This window comes from Muscardinus avellanarius (assembly GCF_963383645.1).
Source record: "Muscardinus avellanarius genome assembly, chromosome: 13".
Classification (NCBI taxonomy): Eukaryota; Metazoa; Chordata; class Mammalia; order Rodentia; family Gliridae; genus Muscardinus; species Muscardinus avellanarius.
The window spans coordinates 72,176,380-72,203,312 of NC_137799.1; the positions used below are offsets into that span (position 1 = coordinate 72,176,380).

Sequence of the window (26,933 nt, forward strand, 5' to 3'; positions counted from 1 at the left end):
AACAAAAAAACACAGAAAGGTCAAGTCTGAGAGCTAGATAGGTCATATCTCAAAAGATAGATAAATGGTAGAATTCCTTCCCTTCCTTCCTTTTTTAAGCTTGCTAGCTGGCTGTGGTGGTCCACACCTGTGATCCCAGTGCTTGGGAGGCTGGCAACTTAGGGAGATCCTGGTTCCAAGTAAGAACTAAAAAGGGTTGGGAGTATCTCTTGGAGGTACAATGCCCCTGGGTTCAATCCTCAGTACCAAAACAGCAGTAGCATACAATTTCTAAAGCTTGCTGGCAAAGAAATGCTACTTTAAGTCTATGCGTATGCTTATTTCCCACCCTTAATTCTCTGTTTTTAGAGAGAGTCAAATAAGAATTCTTTGGATCTAGGACTCGAGCTCTTTTATACTCAATTATTCCATTTCCCCAGTGCGCCGAAGACCACTGAGCTACGGAGACTTTTAGCAAAGGAAAAAGATACAGAAGGTCAGAGTCCACTTGCGGTGACTAAATGTGAATTTACTGAAGTCGTCCATCATTCAGCTATATCCAACTCAAAGAACAATCTACACATAACCACCCACAAAACAGCCTGCACAGAAGGCGGGCCTATGTGTTCCTGTAAGCCTCTGACACATGAAGGTAAGACTGAATTGCAATCCACCCAGAAAGCCCAGAGAAAGGTGTGGTAGAATGCTGTGTGACACTTCCAATCACTTCCTGCTCCCTTCTAACCTAAAATAAATCAACAAACAAACAAGCAAACAAATAATTCTCAATCCTTCTACTTTGAACTTTAGCAAAATAGGCAAATATTAAAAAGCCTTTGAAACCTGCTCTTTTGCCTTCAACCCGCAGTCTCCACTGGAGGCAGCTGGTCCCTAAGGAGCATCTGGCTGTCTGGAGACACTTCCGGCTGTCACAAGTGGGGCAGAGAAGCACTCCTGGCACCTGGTGGTAAAGGCCCAAGAGGTTGCTGTCCTACATGCAGGGGACCATCCCTGACACAATAAGGAAATGACGGGCCCCCTACTTCAACAGCGCCAAGATTGAGAAACCTTGCTTTAAACCAACCTGATAACCCTGGCTCAGCCCTAGCAAAAACACCAAAGCTCTACCGAGGGGCAGAAGTTGAAAACAAACCAGAAGAACTATCCAGTTCTTCTTCCAGTTCTCACTGTAGAGACATGCATTTCCTCCCTTCCTTTATATACACTACTTTGTTTCTTACCAAGATTGTGTTTTCTTCTTTTTTTTTTTTTTTTTTTGGTGGGTCTGGGGACGGAACCCAGGGGTATTCGATCTCCAAGCTACACCCCTGCCCTATTTTTTTGTTATTATTCTTTATTTTGAAACCTGGTCTCACTGAGTTGCAGAGGGCCTCGCTAAGTAGCTGAGGCTGTCCGCGAACCGCGGTCCTCTGGTTTCAGCCTCCCAAATGCTGGGATTACAAGCGTGCACCAATACACCCGGCCTTGTTTTCTTATTTCTTTAAACAAATAAACACATAAACCAAGTACAACCGAAAAGCCCATGATTTGGGTGAATTATGGCTGCTATAATTATTAGCATGTGGCAGCTAACAAGCAAGAGGCATGTTTTATATTCTTATTATCCACGCCAGTCTCTGGAGCCAGAGTGCCATCCAGAGAGGAGCTGGGCTGTCAGAGAGTGCACGTGCTGTTAGGGGTAACCCCAGAGGAAGCTCAGAGCTTGGGCTTTTGTTTGACTAAATTGCTGAGAAAGTGCACTGCAGTAAATCTGAACTATAGGTTTCACTTATACACCATATAACCACCTCTTCTAAAGTAACAATAATACCCCTGAAAGACATAAAAATATTTGACCTCATTTCAGAATTTTTTTTAAATTGCCTAAATACAGTCTGGTGGCGCATGCTTGTAATCCCAGCATTCACTGGTTGCCTATTAAGGCGCCAGATAGGAAGACTAGTCCTACACCAAACTGAACACTCCCTTCCAGGTGAATGGCTAAAAGGTATTTGCAAAGATGGAATCCTCTAGTTGTTAATTAAACCTAGATCAGCTTTGTAAACCTGGAGTTGAGCTAGGAAAGGAAGTGGTCCTGAGACGTGTGCTTCTATAGGATAACGGTCCTGACTGGAAAGATTCCCTTGGCACTAATACGTGGCTCATGGTCTTTGAAAAGGCCACCATTGGGGCCTTTGGTTTTCTGATCAGAAACCTTTTTGCTTAAGGCAGCAGGATTTACAGGCTGTGGAATTCTGGGTCTCCAGGTGAAACTCTAGAGTAAAGGTTGAGGCCTTCAGGGGTGTGTTTTGTGTGTGTGTGTGTGTGTGTGTGTGTGTGTGTGTGTGTGTGTTCTATCTTCAAGCTATACCCACAGCCCGATTTTTTTTATTCTTTATTTTGAAACAGGGTCTCACTGAGTTTCAGAGGGCCTCACTGAGAGTTGAGGCTGTCTGCTAACAATCCTCCTGTCTCAGCCTCCCAAATTCTGGAATTACGAGTGTGCGCCACTATGCCCGGCCTGCTTCTTCCGTTTTAATAGAAGCTTCCCTCCAAGTCATCTGAATGAGATGCCCGCTCCCATGTTGTACGTTTACCTAACCACACATTAGAAGCTGCCACAGCCCACAGAGCTTACCCAAAAGGCCTATTTACCTACCAAAACACATACCTGTTCATCCTCTGGCATGGCACACGTCCCACCTGGAAAGAACTATCTTTAGGATGTAATCTAACAGTAACTACTGTGCTCACAGATTTCAGGAATTACTGAAACACCAACAGGCCAAATGCCAGATCGGGTGAAGCAGGTAGATTCCGTACAGCTACAATCCATGGCTCCCTGCTTCCTCTCCCTTTCTACCAGTCCTCTCAAGACCAGCTTTCTCTCTCCTAACTTGGTTACTTCCTCTACCGAGCTGACCTCACCTCTCAGTCATGCTTTGGAACACTCTAAAGGAAGAGGGAAGGAGACAGAGGGGGGGACACCGGCCCTGGTGAGGGGCCCTCACAGAGCCCTGGAAATCTTCAAGGCTGAGGAAGGGCTGCCCAATGTGAGGGATGCATTCAGATGCTGAAGATGAGAACAGCTCCTTGTCCAGACATGGAAAGGATGCTCTTCCTCCCCTGAGAGCAGGCGGGAAGGGAGAAGAGGGGAACAATGCTTATGCAATATGGAGGAAAGCATATCGTTTAAGAAATAACACATCTATGCTGCTTTATTTACTTTATTTTTATTTTATTTTTTTGGTGGTACTGGGGATGGAGCGCAGAGGCTACACTCCCAGACCTATTTTATACTTTATTTGGAAACAGGATCTCACTAAGTTGCTGAGAGCCTCACTCAGTAGCTGAGGCTGGTTCCGAACCTGCGCGATCCTCCTGTCTCCGCCTCCCAAGCGCCACCACACCCTGGCACCACGCCCTGGCCCGGCAGAAACAAGTATGTTTAAAAAAGAAATACCTAGTATGAAAGGGTCAAATTTTTTAAAATGTTTCCTTTTCCTGAAACCTGGAAGGTCTTGGAATTTCCAGCTATCACCAAAAAAGGGGTGGGGGGAGACCTAATTGGTCAGAAACAGCCTCTGCCTAGACAAGCTCAGTGCCTTCACCTTTACAAATCTCTACAGGACATTCTAGCCCCTGGGTCAGAAACTTTCATCGGTCTGATTCACAATTTCAAATTCAGTCCCTTACTTCTCAACTGAACTCACACATAGCCTGGCATAAATCTAAGTATCATTTCCATAAAAATCAACAGGAAACAGAGCTTCAGTACAATAGCTAAAATAGGAGAAAAAGAACATTAAAAGTCTGTATTTTAAAAATCGGGTGTAGAAGCCGGGCGTGGTGGCGCACGCTTGTAATCCCCGCGCTTGGGAGGCGGAGACAGGAGGATCGCGCAGGTTCGAAGCCAGCCGCGCTGGCGTAAGAGACCCTGTTTCAGATATATAAAATAGGTCTGGGAGTGTAGACCAGAGGTAGAAGGGCTTCCAGGAACCCCAGTACCACAAAAAAATAAAAATAAAAAAAAAATAAAAAAATAAAAATAGCGTCTAGAAGCTGGACGTGGTGGCTCACGCTTGTAATCCTCGCGCTTGGGAGGCAGAAACAGGAGGATCGCGCAGGTTCGAAGCCAGCCGTGCACGCTGGCTTAGGAGACCCTGTTTCCAAATTTAAAAAATGTAAAAATAGGTCTGGGAGTGTAGCCCGGAGGTAGAAGGGTTTCCAGGAATCCCAGTACCACACACACACACACACACACACACACACACACACACACACACACACAAAAAAAAAAAATCGGGTCCAGGAATTTCCACTCCTGCTAAAATGTTGAGTCTCTAAAGGTATTACCCTTCACTCTTAAGATTGGTGAAGAGGCTTGGGGTGATGACACTCTCAGTGCAAATGCCCCGAGAAAATGTTGGTTACTGACGATCAGAGTAGGGAATTTCAGAGGAAGAAAATGAGCATTTATTAAGAAACACAAGAAATGTGTCCTGTTATCTCACTGAGTCCTCATAACTAATATTCACAGGAAGAAATTGCTCAGTGAGATGGATTAACTTGGTCCTCCTCACAAAAGCATTAGGAGAGAAAACAGGATTCAAAGCAAGTCACATGGAGGCACCTGATCCTTCTCTGCTAAGCCAAGCTACTTCCTAATTGAAACAACGATGTCTGCTTATACTGAAGAGCTGCTCGCTGCCCTTGACTTCTACTGACTCATTTTTTCCTGTTTATAAAGCAAATAAAAAAGTTTTTGTTTTTTTGTAGTCTGTAAATGAGAAGAAAAGATGTCCATAGTCACATCCAAGAACTTTGATTTTAGGACCAAAAGTACCAGAAACATCTATATCTGTTCCCAACTTGATGGACAAACTTAATTAACCTTTGCTACTCTATCCTAACCTACTGCTTTAGACAAAACTAGTGACCCAGAAACAATATGTTACCATCAGAATCTCCACAACGACGACACCAAGAGATATAGCCCTATCAGCAGAATTGGGAAATAAGCCACTTGGATTAGCTGCTCTAAGAAATATGGATTATATTCATGTCACACATGAGCTGTCAGAAACATTAGGATACTTTTAGCATAAATCAGCAGTGTGACGGGTATCTTATGAGGCCTGAACTTGATAGACTGCTTGGAGGGCAAGGGGAGGCTGTCAGAGGCCACCTGCCAACTGAAAGCGCGTGCATACGCTCAAAACTTCCCAAACGCGTTTAAGCATCGGGACGCAGGCTGCCGACCACTGGGAGACACACCAACTCATGGGTGGCACAGAACGAATCTTCTTGTTCCAAGACCATCATAGGAAAAGGCTACCGCAAAAGAATACAAGCAAAACAAGAATGACTTAAAACCTGTTTTCCCTAAAGCATAAAAGACAGAGAAAGGAAAGGGGAGGTGTGGGGGTGGGGCGCCAAGCACAGAGGAACATTCCAGCATGTTTTGTGGTTCTCCAGAACTTTCTATAAGAAAGATCAAGAACCGTGTTCCAGCCAGATGTGGTGGTTCAAGCCTGTAATCCCAGAACTTTGGGAAGCTGAGACAGGAGAATCATAGAATTGTGGCCGGCTTCAGCAACCTAGGTCCTGCTTCAAAATAAAAAATAAAGTTGAGCTGAGGTTATAGCTCAGAGGTAGAATGTCCCTGTATTCAATCTCCAGCACCACCACCAGAAAGAAAAAAAACACACACAAAAAAAAAAAAACTGTTCCCTGCCCCATGAAGAAGGCAGAGGCAGTGTGGGAAGAAGGAAGGTGGCCCTTGCAGTCAACAAACCCCACCTCAGCCCCAGGTGTCCCCCACGCCTGCCTAGCTGTGACACTGGAAGCGATACCCTCTCCCTGGGCCTCGGTCTTCCTGCTTACAGAGCAGCTAACGGTCCCTGACAGTGCTGTGTTTAGAAATGAACCAAGGCACGAGCCCTGCCATGTCCGGAACCGTAAGCAGCCGGCCACACTCGAGGACCCCTCTTCTGAATCTAGACAAAATACCCTTCCCACTACATAAACATATTGTTTAACATTTTAAATAAAAAATTGTTCTTGGAAATTCTACCACTTTTCGAATTAAGAAAAAAAAAAAGTTGACAAGCTGAAGACCTACCCTAAGGTGCAGCCCAGTGGGAGAGCTTGCCTGGCAGGTGTCAAGACCTGGGCTCCGCCCCCAGTACAGGGAGGAGGGAAGATCATCCACTGCCGCTACCAAGCATTCACACAGATATACACGTGCACATACACGAGGGGGAGTTCTAGGCTTTCACATTTTTTGCTTTTATACAGATATTCAAGAAACAAAATTAGCATTTCTGCTTTCCTTCCCTCTCTAGGATGATGCAAACAGGAAACTGCAAGAACAATTGTGAAAAACCATGTGATTTTATTTTTTTTATTTTTTTTAACTTTGCAACAGATTTTTTATTTTTGCTTTCTATCTATTACAGTGTTTGAAACCTAAAGAAATACATTTTCTCTTCAAATTTGGATGTATATATAAATATTTTTCTGGACTCGGCACACTCAATGCCATGGTTTCTTGGCCTATGTCTGCTCTGAAATCATCAACCTCTATCTGTCTACCCAGGGGCCCTGAGAACATGGAAAACAGCCATAATTTATAGTTCTTAGAAAAATAAAATCAAATGAATTTTTTGGAAAGCAAAAACCAGTGAGGATTCAATTCACCTTCCTTAGATTCTTAGCTAGAATTTGGAGGGGCTGTATTTGGGGAGCAGCCTATCTGTTGGGTGGTGAACTCCCATCCTCCCATCCCTTGCTTAGTTAGTAAGGCTGTTCCCACAAAACCTGGCTGAAAAGCCAATACCCAGCTCTTTAAGGACATATTTTTGAGTCAGAAGTTCCCAGCTAGTCTCAGGATCTGAGCTTTGACTTCTACACAACTCTCTGGGCATGACATACAGTTCTCTTCCCAAACCCAGGGACTGAAAATCAGGCCTACACAGGGGAACAGGGCTAGTGTGTAGCAGAGGGGTTTGGGTGTGTGCTGATATGTGATGAGTGATTTTAAAAGAATGTAAGAAGCCGGGCGTGGTGGCACGAGCTTGTAATCCCAGCATTCGGGAGGCTGAGACAGGAGGATCGCAGTACGCGGACAGCCTCAGCTACTTAGTGGGGCCCTCTGCAACTCAGTGAGACCCTGTTTCAAAATAAAGAATAAAAAATAGGGCAGGGGTTGTAGCTTGGAGGTCGAATGCCCCTGTGTTCCATCCCCAGACCCGCAATAAATAAATAAGGATGTAACAAATAAAATAAAAAGATAACACTGTTCCCCCTATATTCTCCTTTTTTTATGGTCTACTTAATAGACCATAAAAATGTGGGCTCCCAAGACCTCTTAGAATCACGCATCCCCATACTTAAAGGTTCTGAAAAGCAACTAATTTTAAATCATACTCATGAGCCAGGCATAATCCCTGCGCTTGGGAGGCCGAGACAGGAGGATCGCACAGGTTCGAAGCCAGCTTCAGCTACCTAGTGAGGCTCTCAGCAACTTAGTGAGACCCTGTTTCCAAATAAAGTATAAAATAGGTCTGGGCCCCCTCATGTTATCCCTGGGTAACATGAGGCTGCAACTGCTTTCTGTATTTCTATCTTTTTAATAAACTCATTTAAATCTTAAAAAAATAAAATAAAATAGGTCCGGTAGTATAGCCTGGAGATAGAAAGCCCCTGGGTTCCACCCCCAAACCCCCCCCCAAAAAAATTAAAAAATCATACATCTATTTAGCAGAGGGGCAAAGTAAGCTAAAAGGGCAAACACGGGGAAGGGAGTGCAGCCCAGTACTGGAGCACTTGCCTCGAATACTCAAGGCCCTAGGTTTGATTCCCAACACCAGAAAAAATAAAAATAAAACCTGAGCTAGGCATTGTGGCGCACACCAGTAATCCCACTACTTGGGAGGCGAGTCAGGAGGACCGCAGGTTCACCAACAGCTTCAAGCAACTTGTGAGGCAGTCCACAACTTAGCAAGACCTTGCTTCAAAATAAAGAATAAAATAGGCAGGGCTGGGGTGATGGCTCGGAGGTAGAATGACCTTGGGTTCAATCCCTAGTATCACACAATTAAAAAAAAAAAGATGGAGGAGAAAGGAAGAAATGAAAAGAAAAAAGCATAATTTAAAAGATGTTGGGAGGTGGGCATGGCGGTGCATGCTTGGGAGGCTGAGACAGGAGGATTGCAAGTTTGTGCCCAGCCTATGCTGCTTAGTGAGGCCCTCTGTAACTTGGCAAGACCCTGTTTCAAAATAAAGAATAAAAAAATAGGGCTAAGGAGTAACTTGGAAGTAGAATGCCCCCTGAGATCCATCCCCAGTACCGGGAAAAAAAAATTATATATATATATATATATATACACACACACACACACACACACACACACACACACACACACACACTACCAGTCCACCCAAATCAAATCTGGAAAAAAAAATTGTGATGTAAGCCAGGTGTGGTGGCACATGCTTGTAATCCCAGCATTCGGGAGGCTGAGAGGGGAGGATCGCAATTCATGGACAGCCTCAGCTACTTAGCAAGGCCCGGTCTCATTTAGCAGGCCCAGGTCTCAGCAACTCAGTGAGACCCTGTTTCAAAAATAAAAAGACTAAAAAATAGGGCTGGGAGTGTAGCTCAGAGGTAGAATGCCCCTGGGTTCCATCCCCAGTACAGGAAAAAATAAAATAAAATCTGTGATCTAGGCAGGCGTAGTGGCACACCCCTGTAATCTCAGTACTCCGGAGGCTGAGACAGAAGGATCACAGGCTTGAGGACAGCTTCAGCAATTTACTGAGACCCTGTCTAAAAAACATTTAAAATAAAAAGGGCTGGGGGTGTAGCTTGCAGATAAACTGCCTCCCTCTAAGTTCAATCCTTAGTACTTAAAAAGTAAATAAATAAAAACTGTAACCTAATTCAAGCAGCTTACAGAATTCCCAAGTGACTGTGCTATTTACTGACTCCATGCTCTGGTGTCAGAGCACAGGTAACGTAGCAAACGGCAATGGCCTGGCAAACTTCTTTCTACCTCCATTTCAGCTCTGCAGCAGTCGCTGGTGTGCAACAGCCTTGCACCAGGGTTTCCAACTCAGTCTAGATCAAACTAAACTCTAGGAAAAGTGAAATAAATCCATCAGACAGCTGGGAGCTTCCAGGAGTCTCCCAAAGGCCCCAGAGTGTGTGCGGCTACACTCCGAATGGATTTCCTGGGATGCTACTCGACCACGTCAGCCAGGATGTGTACACAGTTCTTAGGATTCCTTCCCCTCTTACAAGTCACAGCTACCAGCTCCGTGGTGCCACAAGCTTCCAAAGGCCATCAACTTTCTTCTGGAATTCACATGGTTTTAACTAAAATACTCCGCAAAAATGTCTCTCCCGGGCACTGCCATAGTGAAGGGATATTCCCAGGCCCTACCATCTGTCTGGCCTCCGCATCTGAAACACCCACCATCTCTCCCGGTAGTTTTGGCTCCAGAGTCCCAAGAAAATGACCTGTGTCCACCCTTGTTATTTGAGCTAGATTAACATTAGAAATGGAGGAATTCAGAGGCTAGAAAAATGTCAGGACCAGCATGCTTCTGTGAAATGACTGCCTGCCTAAAAACTCCAAAATAAGCAACTATAAAATCATTAGCATCACTGAATTCATAAAAATGGCCAGATACATAATAAATACACCATGTCACAGCAAGAGAACATGAGTAGGCTGAGCATGGTGGTGCACGCCTGTCATCCTAGTTCTTGGGAGGCTGAGACGGGAGGATCGCAGGTTCATAGCCAGCCTCAGCTATTTAGTGAAGCCCTTCACAGCTTAGTGAGACTGACCCTGTTTCGAAATAAAAAATAGGGCCAGGTGTAGGTTGGAGGTAGAATACCCCTGGATTCCATCCCAGGGAAGGAAGGAAGGAAGGAAGGAAGGAAGGAAGGAAGGAAGGAAGGAAGGAAGGAAAGAAGGGAAGAAGGGGGGAGGGAGGAAGAAGGAAAGGGGAGGGGGAAGAGGGAGGGGAGGAGGGAGAAGGAAGGAAGGAAGAGGGAAGGGAAGAACAACAGCTTACTCTAGCTGTCTCCCAGGGAACTGGTGTCTGCCTTGGCTTCCCCAGGGCCTGTGGGAGGACCACGGTGCAGCAGCAGAGAGCTGTGGTGGTCTCCACGCTGACCACTCATTCAGAGAACATGCTGTCCCCGTGCTGAGCCACCAAGAGTCACAGGCCAGGTCAGGCTGCCGCTAGAGGCCCAAGAAGGCTGGGAGCCGGGTGGGCCAGCAGGAAAGGCAGCTGCTCTTTCAGGTGCAGGGCCTCTCCCTAAGACCCTCAGCCGCCACCAGACATGTCCACAAGGGGCACCTTTTCTGTACCCCAAGTCCCAGATGCCAGAATTTAGTTTCCTTCCTGTCTGAATCTCATAACATAGGACTGCTTGGTGGCCCTTTAATTCCTTTCCCCTTTCCTCTTTTCTTTCTCTTCTTTTTCTTTCTTTCTTTCTTTCTTTCTTTTTCTTTTTGTTTTTGGTGATGGTACTGAGATTGAACGATTAAACTCAGGGAAATTTTACCTCCAAGCCATACAATAGGCCCATTTTTTTTTTTTTTTTGAAACAGGGTCTCGCTAAAGTTGTTATGGGTCTCATTAAGTTGCTGAGGCTGGCCTCGAACCTGTGATCTTCCTATTTCAGCCTCCCAAATAATCCCAAACATTACAGGCATGTGCCACTATGCCCAGCTTCCCTTCTCCTTTTCTAAATAAAAGCAGCAGTCTCCCCCCCCCAAGACCAAATATTTACAATTATTTAAAAATTCTTACATGGACATATAGTAATTGTACCTATTTATGGGGTACAATGTGGTATTTCTATACATATCTACAATGGATAATCACATAAAGGTAGCTGGCCTACCCATTACATGAAATGTTTACCATTTCTTTGTGATGAGAACACCATGCACCCTCTCCTCTAGCTATTCTGAAATATACAATGAATTATGGTTAGCTACACTCACCCTCCTGCGCATCTCAATCCTCCTGTGCATGGTCAATCCCAGCACATGGCAGGCCCCTGATGCATAGTTTCTTTGGTTTTGTTTTGTTTTTTTGTTTCAGTACTAGGGATGGAACCCAGGGGCATTCTACCTCCGAGCTACACCTCCAGCTCTATTATTTTTTTATTCCGTGTTTTGAAACAGGGTCTGAGTTACGGAGGGCCTCACTAAGTAGCCGAGGCTATCCACAAACCGTGATCCTCCTGTCTCAGCCTCCCAAACGCTGGGATTGCAATCATGCGCCGCCACGCCCAGCTCTGCAGAGTTTATTTTATAAGTGAATGCAGCCCAGTGACACGCGTCACCGTCGATGGGCAACTGTGCCAGGAGATGCTCCAGGAGACACCAACGTAGCCATCAGGAGGAACTAAATCTCCGACATGGCACCTGACCACACCCTAGCCATGGTTGGAAAGTCAGTCTACACATCAGGTGGCACAAGCTTTGGAAAAGCAGTCGGGAGGGCTCCTGCTGCGGGGAATGAAAGGAGATCCGAGGTAAGCTCGGAGTCCTCCCGTATTTATTTCCGCTCACTTGATATGCGCCTCTCCCTTGTCAACCTGGTACAACATGTTTATTTAAGAGATAATGTTGCCGTGGAGGAGTGCACAAGGCAATAAACAGCTTTTGCAGGCAATTAAATGCAGGAGCGAAATTGAGCTGCTGGTCAGCGGAACCAGCCATTCATCGTGAGTTTGTTCCAGTGTCACAAATGTTATTCCTGTTTCACAACAGGACAGGAATCTGTGATTGGGCCACAAATCTCCACAGGCTGGAGACAGACCAAAAGCGATTAAGGCTGCTCTCGGCGCACAGGGCTTGCTCACAGAAGCTTCAGGGATGCTGGAACGCTGCCCCAGGAGGCTGCTCTTATTTTTAAAGAGGTAGGTGCACATTCTGTGTGGCTTGATTGATTTTATAGGGAGATTTGCAGGAAGTTCCAACTGTACGATGTCAATGAATTCATTTGAAAAATAATCCTATACTCTCTATTCACCTCTACAAAGTGTAGCTTTAAAAACTCATGATGATCTCCATTAAAATCGTTATTTCCTTTCTTCCTTTTCCTTCTGTGGTGCTGAGGATTAAACCCAGGGGGCTTTGCCCCTCTGAGGTACTCCCCAACCCTATTTCATTTCTTTATATGGAAACAAGATCTTGCTGAGAATCTTACTGAGTTGCTGAGGCTAGCTCCAAACCTGCGATCTTCCTGTCTCAGCCTCCCGAGTCCTGGGATTATAGGTGTGAGCCACCGTGCTCAGTTACAGTCATTATTTTCTAGGAATCAGAAAAGAGCTCCTGGATGAGAAACATTCACAACGTTCCCACCGTACTCAAGGCAGCAAGGGACAGGGGACAACGGATGAAAGGAAGACCATCCTCAAAGAGTGAGGAGAAGAGATGGGCCTTAATGACAAGAGTCAAGAAGGTAAACGCAAGACAAGAGGCATCTGATCTGGGCCCCAGAGGCGAGCCTGGGTGGGACCCAAGGCCACCAGAGAAATGGGGAGCAGCCACGGAAGGGCCCCTACTCGTTCTTCCTTTAGAAAACGCCACCAGCAATGACAACGCAGTGTGCACAGAGCACCTTCCAGAAATAGCGGGTAAGGGGCGCCCATGCTGTTCTCTATGACGACGACGCTGGTTACAAAAGGAGCTGCCCATCGCCACCCCTTCAACATTAGTTAAAAATTTTCTTCGTAGGTTTTTACTATTTAATACTTCTTTACCACATATATTTCTTTGTGTATGTGCTACTAGGGATTGATCCCAGGGACATTCTACCTCTCAACACCAGCCCTAGTTGACTGTACAAGCATATATCTTTTTTTTTTTTTTTTTTTTTTTTTTGCAGTACCCGGGATGGAACCCAGGGACAATCTCCTTACAAGCTAAACCTCCAGCCCTATTTTTTATTCTTTATTTTGAAACAGGGTCTCACTTAGTTGCAAAGGGCCTCACTAAGTAGCTGAGACTGTCCGCAAACCACGATCCTCCTGTCTCAGCCCCCCAAATGCTGGGATTACAAGCATGCACCAACACAACCAGCCTACATACATATATCTCAATAAATATATTCCACATTTTATAATTTTATCTATGTCTTATGTTTTCTATTTCCTAAGTGGATCAAATTCTTTCCCAGCAATATAAAAGTCATTCCATATACATTCACACCTGGTCCGTATTCACATGCCAGAGTCTTTTAATAATAATTAAAATCTATGTTATGTATACCTTATCTTGTTCCAAAAGTGACTTGGGGCAGCTAACTAAAATTCACCTGAACAAATGATGAAGAATTAGATTTTTTTTTTGCACTAGGTACCAGGGATTGAACCCAGGGGCATTCTACCTCCAAACTATATCCCCAGTCCTATTTTTTATTCTTTATTTTGAAGCAGAGTCTCAGTAAGTTGCAGAGGACCTCACTAAGTAGATGAAGCTGGCCATGAACCTACGATTCTCCTGTCTCAGCCATCCAAGTACTGGGATTACGAGTGTGTGCCATCACACCCAGCTAAATAAGATTTTTAAAAAGGACACCAACTGGAAATGAGAAGTGAAATAAATTCACTGTAGTTAATATTAGCATAGAACTTGGTTGTCCAGAAACTTCCATTCTAATTATCTCACTGTCTTATATTCATGTAACAGTTTTAGGAAAATGATACAGTCTCCCATAGAAACCAAAAACCTGCCCCAAACCACCATATACAGTGTGTGTGTGTGTGTGTGTGTGTGTGTGTGTGTGTGTAGGGTAGGGGAGATTGAACCCAGGGTGCTCTACCACTGAACTATACTCCAGCCCTTTTATTTTTTATTTTGAGACTGAGTCTCACTGAGGCTGGTTTCAAACTTGTGATCCTCCTGTCTAACCTTCCCATCAAGCTATATTTCAAAAGGCCCCAGGGGTCCAGTTTGAAGTTCCATAAATAATCACATTTCTTTTACACATGTATCACCTCTCAATTCTAATACCAATGTGCTTTAAGTCCCCTTCAAAAAATATATGAAATGTCTAAAGGCCCTGAATGAAAAACTTGGCAAAATTTGTAATTCAGGGGATTAATGGCTAACATTTTAATACTCCCAAGAAGTCAGATCACTGAGAGTAGCAAGAGAATCCAAAAGGTTGGGTGACACGAATATTAACTTCCTCGCACCTTAAAAGAACAGGCAGAGGCTAAACAAAATAGAATTGCTCAGAGGAAAGTTTCAATTCCTGTTTTTTGGAGGGGGCTGGAGGTTACAGATGCCTTTTAAAAAAGCTAAACTCTCTGAAGCAGAAAGTACAACAGTGGTTGCCAGGGTGGGGGAAACTGGGAGATGTTGGTCAAAGGTAACAAACTTTTGGTTGTGAGCAAGTGCTGGAAACCTAATGTGCAGCTCAGGCATGGTGGCACAAGCCGGTAATCCCAACACTGGGGAGGCTGCAACAGGAGGACTGCAGCTTTGAGGCCAGCTTCAGCAACTTAGCAAGACCCTGTCACAAAGTAAAAAATAAAAGAGGACTAGGGTGTAGTTCAGAGGTAGAATATCCTTCAGTTCATTCCCAGTACCCACCCTCAACACACACATACAAAAGACCGAGCGAGGTGACTACTGCTAATAATGCTGTATTGAAAATGCCAAGGAAGCCGAGGTGGCGGCACACGCCGGAAAGCCCGGTACTTGGGAGGCTGAGACAGGAGGCTCACAACTTAGGCCCTCCACGACTTAGCGAGACCTTGTTTCAATATAAAAAATAAAATAAAGTGGGGCTAAGGGTATAGCTCGGAGGTATAAAGCCCCGGGTTCAATCCAAGTGGCTAGACCTTAGATCTTCAGTGTTCTCACCACATGCACAGAAAAAGCAAATGATGGGCGTGTTAATTAGCTGGAATGTGAGCATCACTGCATTATGTATGGACATCAAGCCAGCACGTTGTACAACCTAAGTATATACTACTTTGTCAATCACAAGCCAGTTAAGCTGGGAAAACAGAAAAGGAAGGCCAAGGGCTTGCACTAACTCCCAAATATATATATTGCAGCATCGTGTTAGACTCAAAATCGCAGCTGAGAAACCCAGCGCGTGGCCAGCACATTCTAAGTAAGACCAGCTCTTGCAGAGTCATCGCATCTTTTGGTTGGAAGGGGGCACGGTGGTGCCGAGTCTATTTAATCTCTCCTGTGGGCACATTCCCAGGACACATGTATGCATGGTCCTCTAGCCTCTGAATGCTTTCAGTGCGGAATCTGCTGCTAATACACTGGCAGGATAGATATGGTTACACTTGAGGAAGCAGAACAGCTCTAGATAAGTTCTTTTCAGATAAAATTATTTGTTTTACTCCGAATATCAAAAGCTCTTGATTGCATACTATTGTTTTTATTAAAGAGTCTCACTAAGTTGCTGAAGGTCTTTGCTGGCCTTGGTCCTCCTGTCTCAGCCTCCCAAGTGCTAGGATTACAGGCGTGTGCCACCACGCCAAGCCGACTGCATACTATTTTAATGATACATACTTAGAGTTATGAAAGACTGCCCCCTCCTTTCTTAGCCAAAACTGCGCCCAACTGGACAAGCACAACAGTGACCTAGTTCCTTTTCTTAGCTTTCTTCTTCCATACAAATGTACAGATAACTCTTTTCCTTCCAAGGGTGGAAAATTACGACTGCCACTGGGAAGGCTGTGCCTAGCATTTTCTAAGCTGCTCTGTGGCAGACAAGGCCAGATGCGGTGAGGCCTCATCCAACAAGCTATGGGTGCATCCAACTCTGGCCAACTGGGAATTCATGCAGAATGGCAAGGTGGAAAGAGTAAGAGTTGAAAATAAATCCAAATGTATGCACATCTATTCACAATTCCTTGTAGCCAACCTCTGAGGCTAAGTGGCATTGTTAGCAGGGTGAAAAATTCTTTACACATTTTGCAAACTGTGCCTACACATATGTGTTAAAACAGGCATGTGTCACAACAGTATGTATATACACATGTGCATGAATGTCTCTGTATCTGTGTTTACATGCACGTGTGTGTGTGCACCGCAGGAGTGTTTCCACCTATTGCGTTAATTCTCCGCGTAGTCATACCTGCCACTGGTTTCCTGCTTGACCAGGCACGTACGGTGCTGGAAGGCTCCGGAGGCTGTTCTTCACGGGGGAGCCCCCGAGGGGACTTCCCACATCCCCAGAAGAGGAATCAGCAGCCAAGGCCATGGAGTACTGCGGGTAGTTGTACAGATTGTTGTAGTAAGGAAACAGAGACGGCTGGTAAAAGCTGCTGTAGTAGGTGGAGTCAGAAACCAGGTCAGGCGCGTTCTCCACGTGCCCTCTGCTGGTGACAGCAGGAATATCCTGGAGGACCATCCGTCCCTCTAAAAAGAAAAAGAAAAGACAGCATAGTAGTATTCGTCGCCTGCAGGTCCAAGAAGCTTGCCCTCTGAACCTTGACGGCCATCACCTTCTTTCTCCTGATCCGGAAAGCAAAGTACCTGGAGGCGCAGGACCATCTGCTGCCTGCGGCCAAAGCAGAGCTTCTCGGGCTGGGGCCCAGCTGAAAGACCACTGCTGAGCGGTTTTACAGAGAATTCCAAGTCATTTTAATTACATAAAACTTGACAGTGTAACTGACTCAGAAATGCCCATTCTTATGTCAAGAAACTAGAGGAAAAATCTAGTTAATTCATCTGCACAAAATTAATTGCAGTTCACTTTAAATAAATAAAGGCCCTAACTATGGCAGCCAGAGATATGTCAGAAACTCAGAGCAAGAGGCTAAGAGTTTAAGCACACATTGTTTCTTTAACTTCCGTCCATAACTGAAACTATATCCTTTAGGAGTCTGGACAATAGTATGGACCAGGGGTGGACAACAGTCCTCTATAAAAGGCCAGTGAGTAACTTTTTGCAGTTTTGTGGACTATTCAGTCAATGTTGCAAAGGTTATGTTGCAATAAAACTTTATTCACATACAGGAGAAGAGGGTCCATTCTGCCAAAGACTGGAATCGATCAACCCCTGGCATAGGTTTTAAACCGTTTATTGTCAACATAAGTGACTGAATAAACTCTCCAGTCACCCATCCAAAGGACATTTATCTAGCAATGCTCTAAGAGCTGAGCCAGGTGCCTGAAATATCTACACACGTCGTGCCATCCTGCTGGGAGGAAGCCCACAAGTCTAGAATGAAAGATATATTGGGATTACAATTCACACCACCACCCAGCATCTCAGGGGTGTCCATAAACTGATATGGAAATTCAGAGGAAGACGACTAGAAGCTGAAGAAGGAATCAGAGACCTTCATGGGGGGAAAAATTACATCAGAGTTGCATTAAAAAAAAAGGGGGGGCAGGGCGTGGTGGCACACACTTGTGGGAGGCAGAGACAGGAGGATCACGCAGGTTGGAAGCCAGCCATGCTGGCTTAAGAGACCCTGTTTCCAAATCAAAAAGTATAAAATAGGTTTGGGAGTGTAGCCTGGAGGTAGATGGGCTTCCAGGAACCCCAGTACCACCAAAAAAAAAAAAAAAAAAAAAAAAAAATAGTGCTGAGGGCCTAGCTCCATGGTAGCAGGAAGCATGCTTGCCTTCAAATGGGTTTGATCCCCAGTTGACAAAAACAAACAAACAAAAAAACTAAACAAAGGAGCAGAACCTGGGTGGAGAGTGACAAACAAGAGGACAGAAGAATGTAAGTGGGAGAGGGGGAGTGCGGTGGGGGCAGCGCAGTTACGCCAAGAACTGGTGAACTGGTGAAGTCGGGGCAAGCAGCAGAAACCACTGAGGATTTCTGAGCCCAAAGGCTACAGAAGCAGGGCTGCAGTTTGGGAGATTTACATAATGGAAATTCTCAAATGAATGATAGAGTCCAGGAGGAGAAAAACCAGATAGGAGCCAAGGAAGAAGTCCAGGCAGAGACCTCAGCATGCACATGTGAAGGGGCCTGGTCCAGGGACATGTGGCAGATGAAACCCAACAATGAAGGGATGGTAGATGTCAGGGAAGAAGATGCACAGGAAGACAGAGGCAGGGCTGCTCTGCTTACCTAGACACAGGAGCACCTTAATTTCAACAGGCTGCAGAGTCAAGGAGCAAAAGGCAGCTGCAGAAGAGTTAGAGGCAAGCTAGGAAAAAGCAAAGGAACACACAGTGGCCCTCTCTTCTGCCAGAGGGTGAGATTCAGGAAGAAAGCCCCTGCCTGTGGGCTCCCCAGGGTGTCCCATGCCTAGCACCCTGCCAGAGCGGGAAGTGCTGGCTAAAAGATCAATGAATAAGGGGTTTTCAAGTAGCTTGGCCTCAGAAACAAATGTGAAAACAGAAACTCTGTACAGTTTTTTTTTTTTTCATTTATAAAACACAGAGGCTTAAGCCAAGCATGGTGGCACATGCTTGTAATCCCTGCGCTTGGGAGGCTGAGACAGGAGGATCGCACAGGTTCGAAGCCAGCCTCAGCTACTTAGTGAGGCTTTCAGCAACTTAGTGAGACCCTGTTTCCAAATAAAATATAAAATAGGGCTGGGAGTAGAGCCTGGAGGTAGAAAGCCTCTGGGTTCCATGCCCCTGGGTTCCATCCCTGGTACTGCAAAAAACAAAAAACAAACAAAACAACAACAACAACAAAAAAACACACACAGAGGCTTAAGCATCTCTAGGAAAAGAAAGGAGGCTTATGGAGAGAAAATCCCAACACTACCCGAGGCCTCTGAAAGTTTCCACTGGCTGAACACATGGGAGAAGAAAGAGAAGATGAAAGGGAGGGTGCAAGTCAATGTGCAGGCCCTGGAAGGTCCAGCTGAGATCTGCAACTAAGCCTCTGCAGTCTCACTTTAAAGTTGGCACTAGAGTCTCCTTTGTCTAAAAGGACGTCAAGTTGATGCACCTTTGCTCCTATACCTACACTACCAAGACACTGCTATTTCCTTTTTCTCTTTCCCTTTCTTCTCTTCTCCTCTTCCCAACCAGTGAGACTCCAGTCTCAGCATCCCATACCCCGAGAGAGCACATGCCCATTCTCCCCTTCTGAACTTCCTCACTCCTTTCTAAACTTAAACACCAATTTGGAGCCGGGTGTTATGACACACGCTTGTAATCCCCGCATTTGGGAGGCTGAGATAGAAGGAGGATTGGGAGGCTGAGATAGGAGGAGGATCGCGGTTTGCGGACAGCCTCAGCTACTTAGTGAGTTCAGCCCTCTACAACTTAGTGAGACCCTGTTTCAAAATAAAGAATAAAAAATAGGGCAGGGGGTGTAGCTCGGAAGTTCAATGTCCCTGGGTTCCATCCCCAGACCCACAAAAAAAAAAAAAAAGAAAAAAAGAAATAGGGCTGGGAGTGTGTTCAGAGGTCGAATGCCCCTGGGTTCCATCCTTAGTACCGTAAAAAGATGAAAGGAAGGAAGGAAGGAAGGAAGGATGGAAGAAAGGAAGGAAGGACCAATTTGGTGACATAATTGGTAGTTTCAAATAAAGTAATAAATGTCAAACATCTAAATCAAAAAAAGAATGAATGACATAGTCCTGCCTCCCAGACATAGCACTGGTTGTTCATTTCTGTACAATTTCACACACACTGAGGAAGGTATGTTAGGTGTTTACTCTTGTCCCTGCAGTAGAAAACCTTCCAAAGCAATGTTATTAACAAAGAAAACAAAATAGCCAAGCATGGTGGTGGATGCTTGTAATCCCAGCACTTGGGAAGCTCTGAGAGGAGGATTAAAGGTTGGAGGGCCAGCCTCAGCAATTTAGTGAGGCCCTATTTTATTTTTTAATTTATTTATTATTATTATTATTATTATTATTATTAATAATTTTGGTGGTACTGGGGTTCCTGGAAGCCCTTCTACCTCCGGGCTACACTCCCAGATCTATTTTTGTACTTTTTAAATTTGGAAACAGGGTCTCTTAAGCCAGCGCTGGCTTCAAACCTGCGCGATCCTCCTGTCTCTGCCTCCCAAGCGCGGGGATTACAAGCGTGTGCCACCACGCCCGGCTGAGGCCCTATTTTTAAAAACTAACCAACAAAAAACCTAGCTCAGAGGTAGAACAGTCCTGTGTTCAGTTCGTGTGTGTATGTGTGTGTGTGTGTGTGTGTGTGTGTGTGTGTGTGTTACATACACAGAGCAGCAGGCAAAAAAATCGATAGAAGGACTCAGGCTTCTAAGATGAGGGTGGCGCAGGGGTTCTTAAATTTCTGCAGCACAACCTTGGCCAGACCTTTTATCAGGCCTCATTTTATCAAGCAGCAAAATGATGACAGTAATAACTCTCAAGGTAACAAGAAAACAGCTTCAATAAACTTCAGAGTAAACCAGCTATCTCAGGTCAAAGCAATGCTTTCTTTATGTGTTACAGCTGTCTATAATTAGTTAATGATCCGTCACTTTTCTACTTATCCATATTTTCTTTCTTTCTTTCCTCTTTCAAGTTATACAAAACTTTAACAATAAACTGAGAGAGATGTTGGAAAAGTTCAATTTCATACCAATATTTAGATAATAAAACCATGTGAGCTTTGTAAAAGCAGATGCCCGTCAGGCATAGTGGCGCACGCCTGTCACCTCAGTGCTTGGGAGGATCACGGGTTCGCAGCCAGCCTCAGCTACTTAGGCCCTCTGCAACTTAGTAAGACCTTGTTTCAGAATAAAGAGTAAAAATGAGGGCTGGGGGTGTAGCTTGGAGATAGAATGCCCCTGGGTTTCATCCCCAGTAACACACACAAAGAGGTGCCTACAAATTGTACAGTCGAAAGTTAAGTACTCTTAAAAAGTGAGAGTTTTCTAAAAGCACTGCTCATAAACCACCAGCTCTGGAGATTTTTGTTTCTTTGTTTTTCGTTTATTTGGTTTCTGTTTTCCCTTTGCATTATTCTGAGGATAAAACCCAGGGCTTGTGCATGCTAAGCAGGCCCTCTATCACTGAAGACACCCCCAGCCCACAAGTCTATGTTCTAAGGTTCCAGGCTAAAACTTTTGGTTAATATTAAACACAGTATTATGTCTGCCAGCTTTTGTGTGCATGCTATTATTAGTACATGGAAATGTCCCAAGGTTGAAAGCAATGTCCAATCAACTTCATGTGTCTACTCCACTGGTTAGCAAAGCGTAGTCCCCGAGTCAGCAGCGTGAGCACCACCTAGGCTTTTTTTTTTTTTTTTTTTTTTTTTTTTGCGGGTCTGGGGATGGAACCCAGGGGCATTTGACCTCCGAGCTACACCCCCTGCCCTATTTTTTATTCTTTATTTTGAAACCGGGTCTCACTGAGTTACAGAATGTCTCACTAAGTAGCTGAGGCTGTCCGCGAACCGCGAACCGCGATCCGCGATCCTCCAGGTCTCAGCCTCCCGAATGCTGGGATTACAAGCGTGCGCCACCACGCCCGGCTACCACCTAGGAATTTTAGAAACGAAAACTCTTGAGTACCAAGTAGCACCACAGACCTGCACCATCAGGCACTGGGGCGGGGCGGGCGACCTGAGCTGTATCAAGCTCTCAGACGATGCTGGCATGCTCCACGCTTGAGAGCCACTGGTCTACTCAAGAGACTCAAAGCAATTAGTCCATGCCTTTCTCCTAAACGTGTGACACCTGAATGACTCACTGCATTATTGTGATAGCCCTGACTATCAAGTAAGAGCATAAAAATAAGTTCCAGCCAGGCATGATAACGCATGCTTGTAATCCAAGTACTTGGGAGGCTGAGACAGGAGGATCTCTAGTTTGCAGCCAGTTTCAAAATAAAGAATAAACAGCTGGGTGTGGTGATGCACACTTGTAATCCCAGCATTTGGGAGGCTGGGAGAGGAGGATCACAGGTTTGAGGACAGCCTCAGCTACTACTCAGTGAGACCCTGTTTCAAAATAGAGAATAAAAAATGGGGCTGGAGTGTAGCTTGGAGATAGAATAGGATAGGATAGCGTATAAAGAAGTTGGACTCCTACCAACTGCTACCACGGCACACATAGGATCATAAGATGTACATGCTGTGTGTCCACCCTGCTACCAAATGGTTCTGAGTGTTGTGGAGAACATCCAGGTGTTCTTCATCTATTCTAACAAAGAAAATTAATTTATGTATTAAAGTGCTTGCTCTACTTAACTTATTTACATTTTGTGTGGTACTGAGGATTGAACCCAGGGGCAGTCTACCTCTAAGTTAACAACCCCCTACCCTTTTTATTTTGAAACAGGACTTTACTAGGTTGCTAAAAAAAAAAAAACTTCTGAGGCTGGTCTCAAGCCTGTGATACTCCTAACTCAGCTTCCTGAATACTGGGGTTATAAGCAAGCAGTACCATACACAGCTAGCGTGCGCGCGCGTGCACACGCACGCACGCACACACACACACACACACACACACATTTTTCTTTATTTTATTTTTTTGGTGGTACGGGGGGTGGAACCCAGAGGCTTTTAACCTCCTGGCTATACTCCCAGACCTACTTTATATTTTATTTGGAAACAGGGTCTCACTAAGTTGCTGAAAGCCTCACTAAGTAGCTGAGGCTGGCTTCGAACCTGCGCGATCCTCCTGTCTCAGCCTCCCAAGCATGGGGATTACAAGCGTGAGCCACCACGCCCAGTGGCACATATTTATTAAGCACCTGTTTACCATACACTTATCTAGGGCCAACCTTGTAAAAGCAAGTATTATATTTGTCCTCGAGGGCAGTCCAGAGGAACAGGCAATAAAGAAATCATTTATTTTTTACCTTAAGTTGTATTTTTATGCTTATGTTTAACTTGTTCGTTAGTTTTCATATAGCAACTATATCCAAAAGTTTGCTTTAGATGTTGTCAAAGGCACAAGGAAATATTTTATTTTTTTTATTTTTATTTTTATTTTTTGGTACTGGGGTTCCTGGAAGCCCTTCTACCTCCGGGCTACATTCCCAGACCTATTTTTACATTTTTTAAATTTGTAAATAGGGTCTCCTAAGCCAGCGCGCGTGGCTGGCTTCGAACCTGCACGATCCTCCTGTCTCTGCCTCCCAAGCGCGGGGATTACAAGCGTGCGCCACCATGCCCGTCACAAGGAAATATTTTAAATGTTTCGCATCCACTTAAGAATTTGCATTCTCTTTTGAAAACTTATGCATAGACTGAAAAAAGCTACAAGGCAATAATCCAGTAGACATCATGAAAGAACTCTCCAGAGTGGAATGCCAGCAAAGGCCTCAAGAAACGATAAGATCTGGTGATTCAGAGATGGCGGGAAACCCTCTAAAAAGAACAGTGTCAACAGAGAGACCAAGGAAGAAAAGGGGGAAGCGTGTTCCAGGGACAGGGACAAGATGAACCCAGATGGAGTGCAGGGTTCACGTCAAGGGACAATGAAGAGCGAGGACGTCGAGTTACACTGGCGTCCACGAAGGACCCACAGTGACAGTCCCTGAGGAACCCTTCTACCTTCCCTTGGGAACAATGCGCTCTCTTATTAAGATCTTCATTAAGCAATCTTGACCAGTGGTTATTCTAGAAAGATACAGAGCGAGAGCTAACCTAAGAATTCTTAGCAAACACACTGGGATGTTACCTTTCCAGTATACACCTGTGGTCTTTGTAGTTGGTGATACCAGCTATGAAATAATTAATCAATGAAATAATTGTACTAGGGATTGAACCCAGGGGCATTCAACTTCCAAGCTGGATTCTCATCCCTTTTTATTTTTTAATTTGAAAAAGGGTCTAAGTTCCTGAGTCTGGCCTCAAACCTGCAATCCTCCTGTCTCAGTCTTCCAAGTCCTGGGAATATAGGTGTGTGCCACTGCACCTGGCTAGGCTATGAATTTTATTTATTTATTTATTTATTTATTTATTTATTTATTTATTTATTGGTGGTACTGGGGGTGGAACCCAGAGACTTTCTACCTCCGGGCAATACTTCCAGACCATTTTTATATTTTATTTGGAAACAGGGTCTCACTAAGTTGCTGAGAGCCTCACTAAGTAGCTGAGGCTGGCTTCGAACCCGTGCGATCCTCCTGTCTCAGCCTCCCAAGCACGGGGATTACAAGCGTGCACCACCACGCCCGGCTAGGCTATGAATTTTAAACGCCTTGTCGTGTCGCACATGACAAGTGACCTCGTATACACTGGTGCATTCACTTTCAGTTACAGAACCAACTGTCAATTCTTACTGTGAAGAATTCTGTGATTCAGACTAGGTATGGAGAGGAGTGGCCTAGTAATTGTATGTGGACAACCACTCTAGGTCCTCTGCTAAGATACAAATGCAAAGAAGAAGTTGGATTTTTAGGTGTTGTTATTACTGGCATATAGTTCTAATTTGTTAGATAATAATGAAAGATCAGCAGAACTCACTTCACTCTTTAGAAAAGGTATCAGGTGGAGCCTGGCATGGTGGTGCATGCTTGTAATCCCCACGCTTGGGAGGTTGAAAGAGGAGGGTCACAGGTTTGAGGATAGCCTCAGCAAATGTTTCCAAATAAAAATAAAATAGGTCTGGGGGGTATATCCCAGAGGTAGAACAGCCCTAGGTTCCATTCCCGGTAATACAAAAACACACACAGAAAAGGAAAGGAAAGGAAAGGAAAGGAAAGGAAAGGAAAGGAAAGGAAAGGAAAGGAAAGGAAAGGAAAGGAAAGGAGAGAAAAGAAAAGGCATTAGGAGCCAGTGTGGTAATACATGCCTGTAATCCCAGTACTTGGGAGGCTGAGACAGGAGGATCACAGGTTTGAGTAGAATCTCAGCAAATATTAAGACTCCCCTCAACCTATTGAGATCCTGTTTGTTGTTACTGGGTTCAATCCCCAGTAACATACACACATACATATGCCCATGACATGTGCATAAGACCCTGAAATATATAAATATATATATACATATATACACACACATATATACACACCCATATATATACATACATACATACACACACACACACACACACACACACACACACACACACACACACACATATGCACTTGTAATCTCAGTACTCGGAAAACTGAGACAGGAGGATCACAGGTTCATGGTCAGCCTCAGCTACTTAGTGAGGCCTCTGCAACTCAGTGAGACCCTGTTTCAAAATAAAGAATAAAAAAAAGAACTGGGTGTAGCTCAGAGGTTGAATGGCCCTGGGTTCAATCCCCAGTACGGGGGGGGGGATAGATAGATAAATGATAGATAGATAGATAGATAGATAGATAGATAGATAGATAGATGGATGACCAACAGCGCTCACCCCACAGACCACAAAAGAGCTTGCTCTTCTGCCCTCAGACCTGTCTTCAGATCTCGTCTCGTTCTCATGCTGGCGCTGGTGTCTGCAGGCCAGTTCTAAGCATCCTGTTCTTCTACAGGGCCTCACAATCCTTCTGCTACTTTTTTTTTGTACTAACATATGCAGTGTGAAATATGATTCACTCCTTCATGAGAGATCGATCCGCGCACATGATGAACACCCTTATTGATCTTGGAGTGTTATATGCTGGTCTCCAGCCCATGGCATATTAATAGTAGTTAACCAGTAATTCATTTTAAGGTAGGTGAAGGCTTTCCCCTCGCTTCTCTGGTGTCATGATTCTCAGAGTTGCACTTTGAGTCCTTTATGTTCAAAACTGGAGTTATACTCCCCCTTCAATGACAGATCCAAACCCCAGATTCCTGTATGGAGTAAAATAAGATGGCAAATGAAACTAAACTTGACCATTACTGTAATTTTACAGTGACCTCACACGCAAATGATTAATGTGTGTCCTAGGTTTTGTCTTTGCTACCTTGCATGGCACCTGACCATTGCTTCTGAGATTTAAGAACTACGAGTTAGGCAATATAATTCACCAGTAAATCTGAGACCTCAAAATTTTCCATCATCAATTAACAGGTGGTACTCAGTGCTAGGAAGATATGGAAGTACGTTCTCCCACTTTTTAAAGACTACATCAGCCAGGCGTGGTAGCATACAGTATTTGGAAGGCTGAGATAGGAGGATCACAAGTTCTAGGACAGCCTCAGCAACTTGTTTCAAAATAAAACAAATTTAAAATGGGGCTGGGTCCCCATCACTCTGAAGTTCATTATGATGTGAGATTACAGTGTGCCAATAAAAATAAAAAGGGCTAAGCCAAGTGTGGTGACGCGCACTTGTAGCCCCAATACTTAGGAGGTTGAGACAGGAGAACCACAGGTTCGCAGCCAGCCTCAGCAACTTAGTGAGACTCTGTTTCAAAATAAAAAGAATAAAACCAGGCTCAGAAGTAGTATGCCCCTGGGTTCCATGCCCAGTACCACAAAAGGAGAAGCTGGAGATGTAGTCAGAGGCACATCTCTTAGGAACAACTGGGTAACCCAGAGTGATATCTCAGAACTCTTTCCCTACAAGGGAGAGGACCTAGGGGGATACACATGGGAGTCAAGAGGCATTCCGTAAGCTGAGGATACCTGACCCCCTAAGCAGGCATCTGCTCTCAAGAAGAAAAGCTCACCATCATGACCAAAGGAATGGATGGTTTTCTGAGATAATCCAGAGGTAGCCCAGAGAAACCTAAGTAAGGTAGCAGTATACCCAGTAACTGTGATGATAAATAAAGGCGAGTGCCACAACCTGTCACCTGCCCCCGTCAGAAAAATAGTTCATGTTCAATGCAGTAAACCCTTCCTGAGCACCTACCGAGTGCAAGGGTGTGCTCAAAGGATGCTCCATCAGAAAGTAGAGGATACAGTCCATGGTCCCAGAGGGCTCATTTGTGAAGGGGAGATTCCAAAACACACAGGAGAGACTGACAAAAGCAATGAAACAACACACACGCATACACGTACATACATACACACATACATGTACATATGTACACACACACACACGGAGGGAAGAGAGAGATTTGTCCCATCCTTCAAGTACAATTTCTGCTGATGTGGACTTCCTAATGTTGCTCTTGT

At 44.8% G+C, this 26,933-nt stretch overlaps 1 protein-coding gene across 1 annotated transcript in view; it reads right to left on the reverse strand.

Annotated features, from left to right (window-relative positions):
• The window catches only part of DMRT1 (doublesex and mab-3 related transcription factor 1), a gene marked incomplete at both ends in the record, with an annotated part of 126,576 nt that overhangs the window by 54,797 nt on the left and 44,846 nt on the right, over positions 1-26,933 (reverse strand). The window contains one exon of the mRNA XM_080708610.1: positions 16,126-16,409. Within this exon, the coding sequence (XP_080564736.1) occupies positions 16,126-16,409 (284 nt within the window). The remainder of the gene's footprint in view (positions 1-16,125; positions 16,410-26,933) is intronic.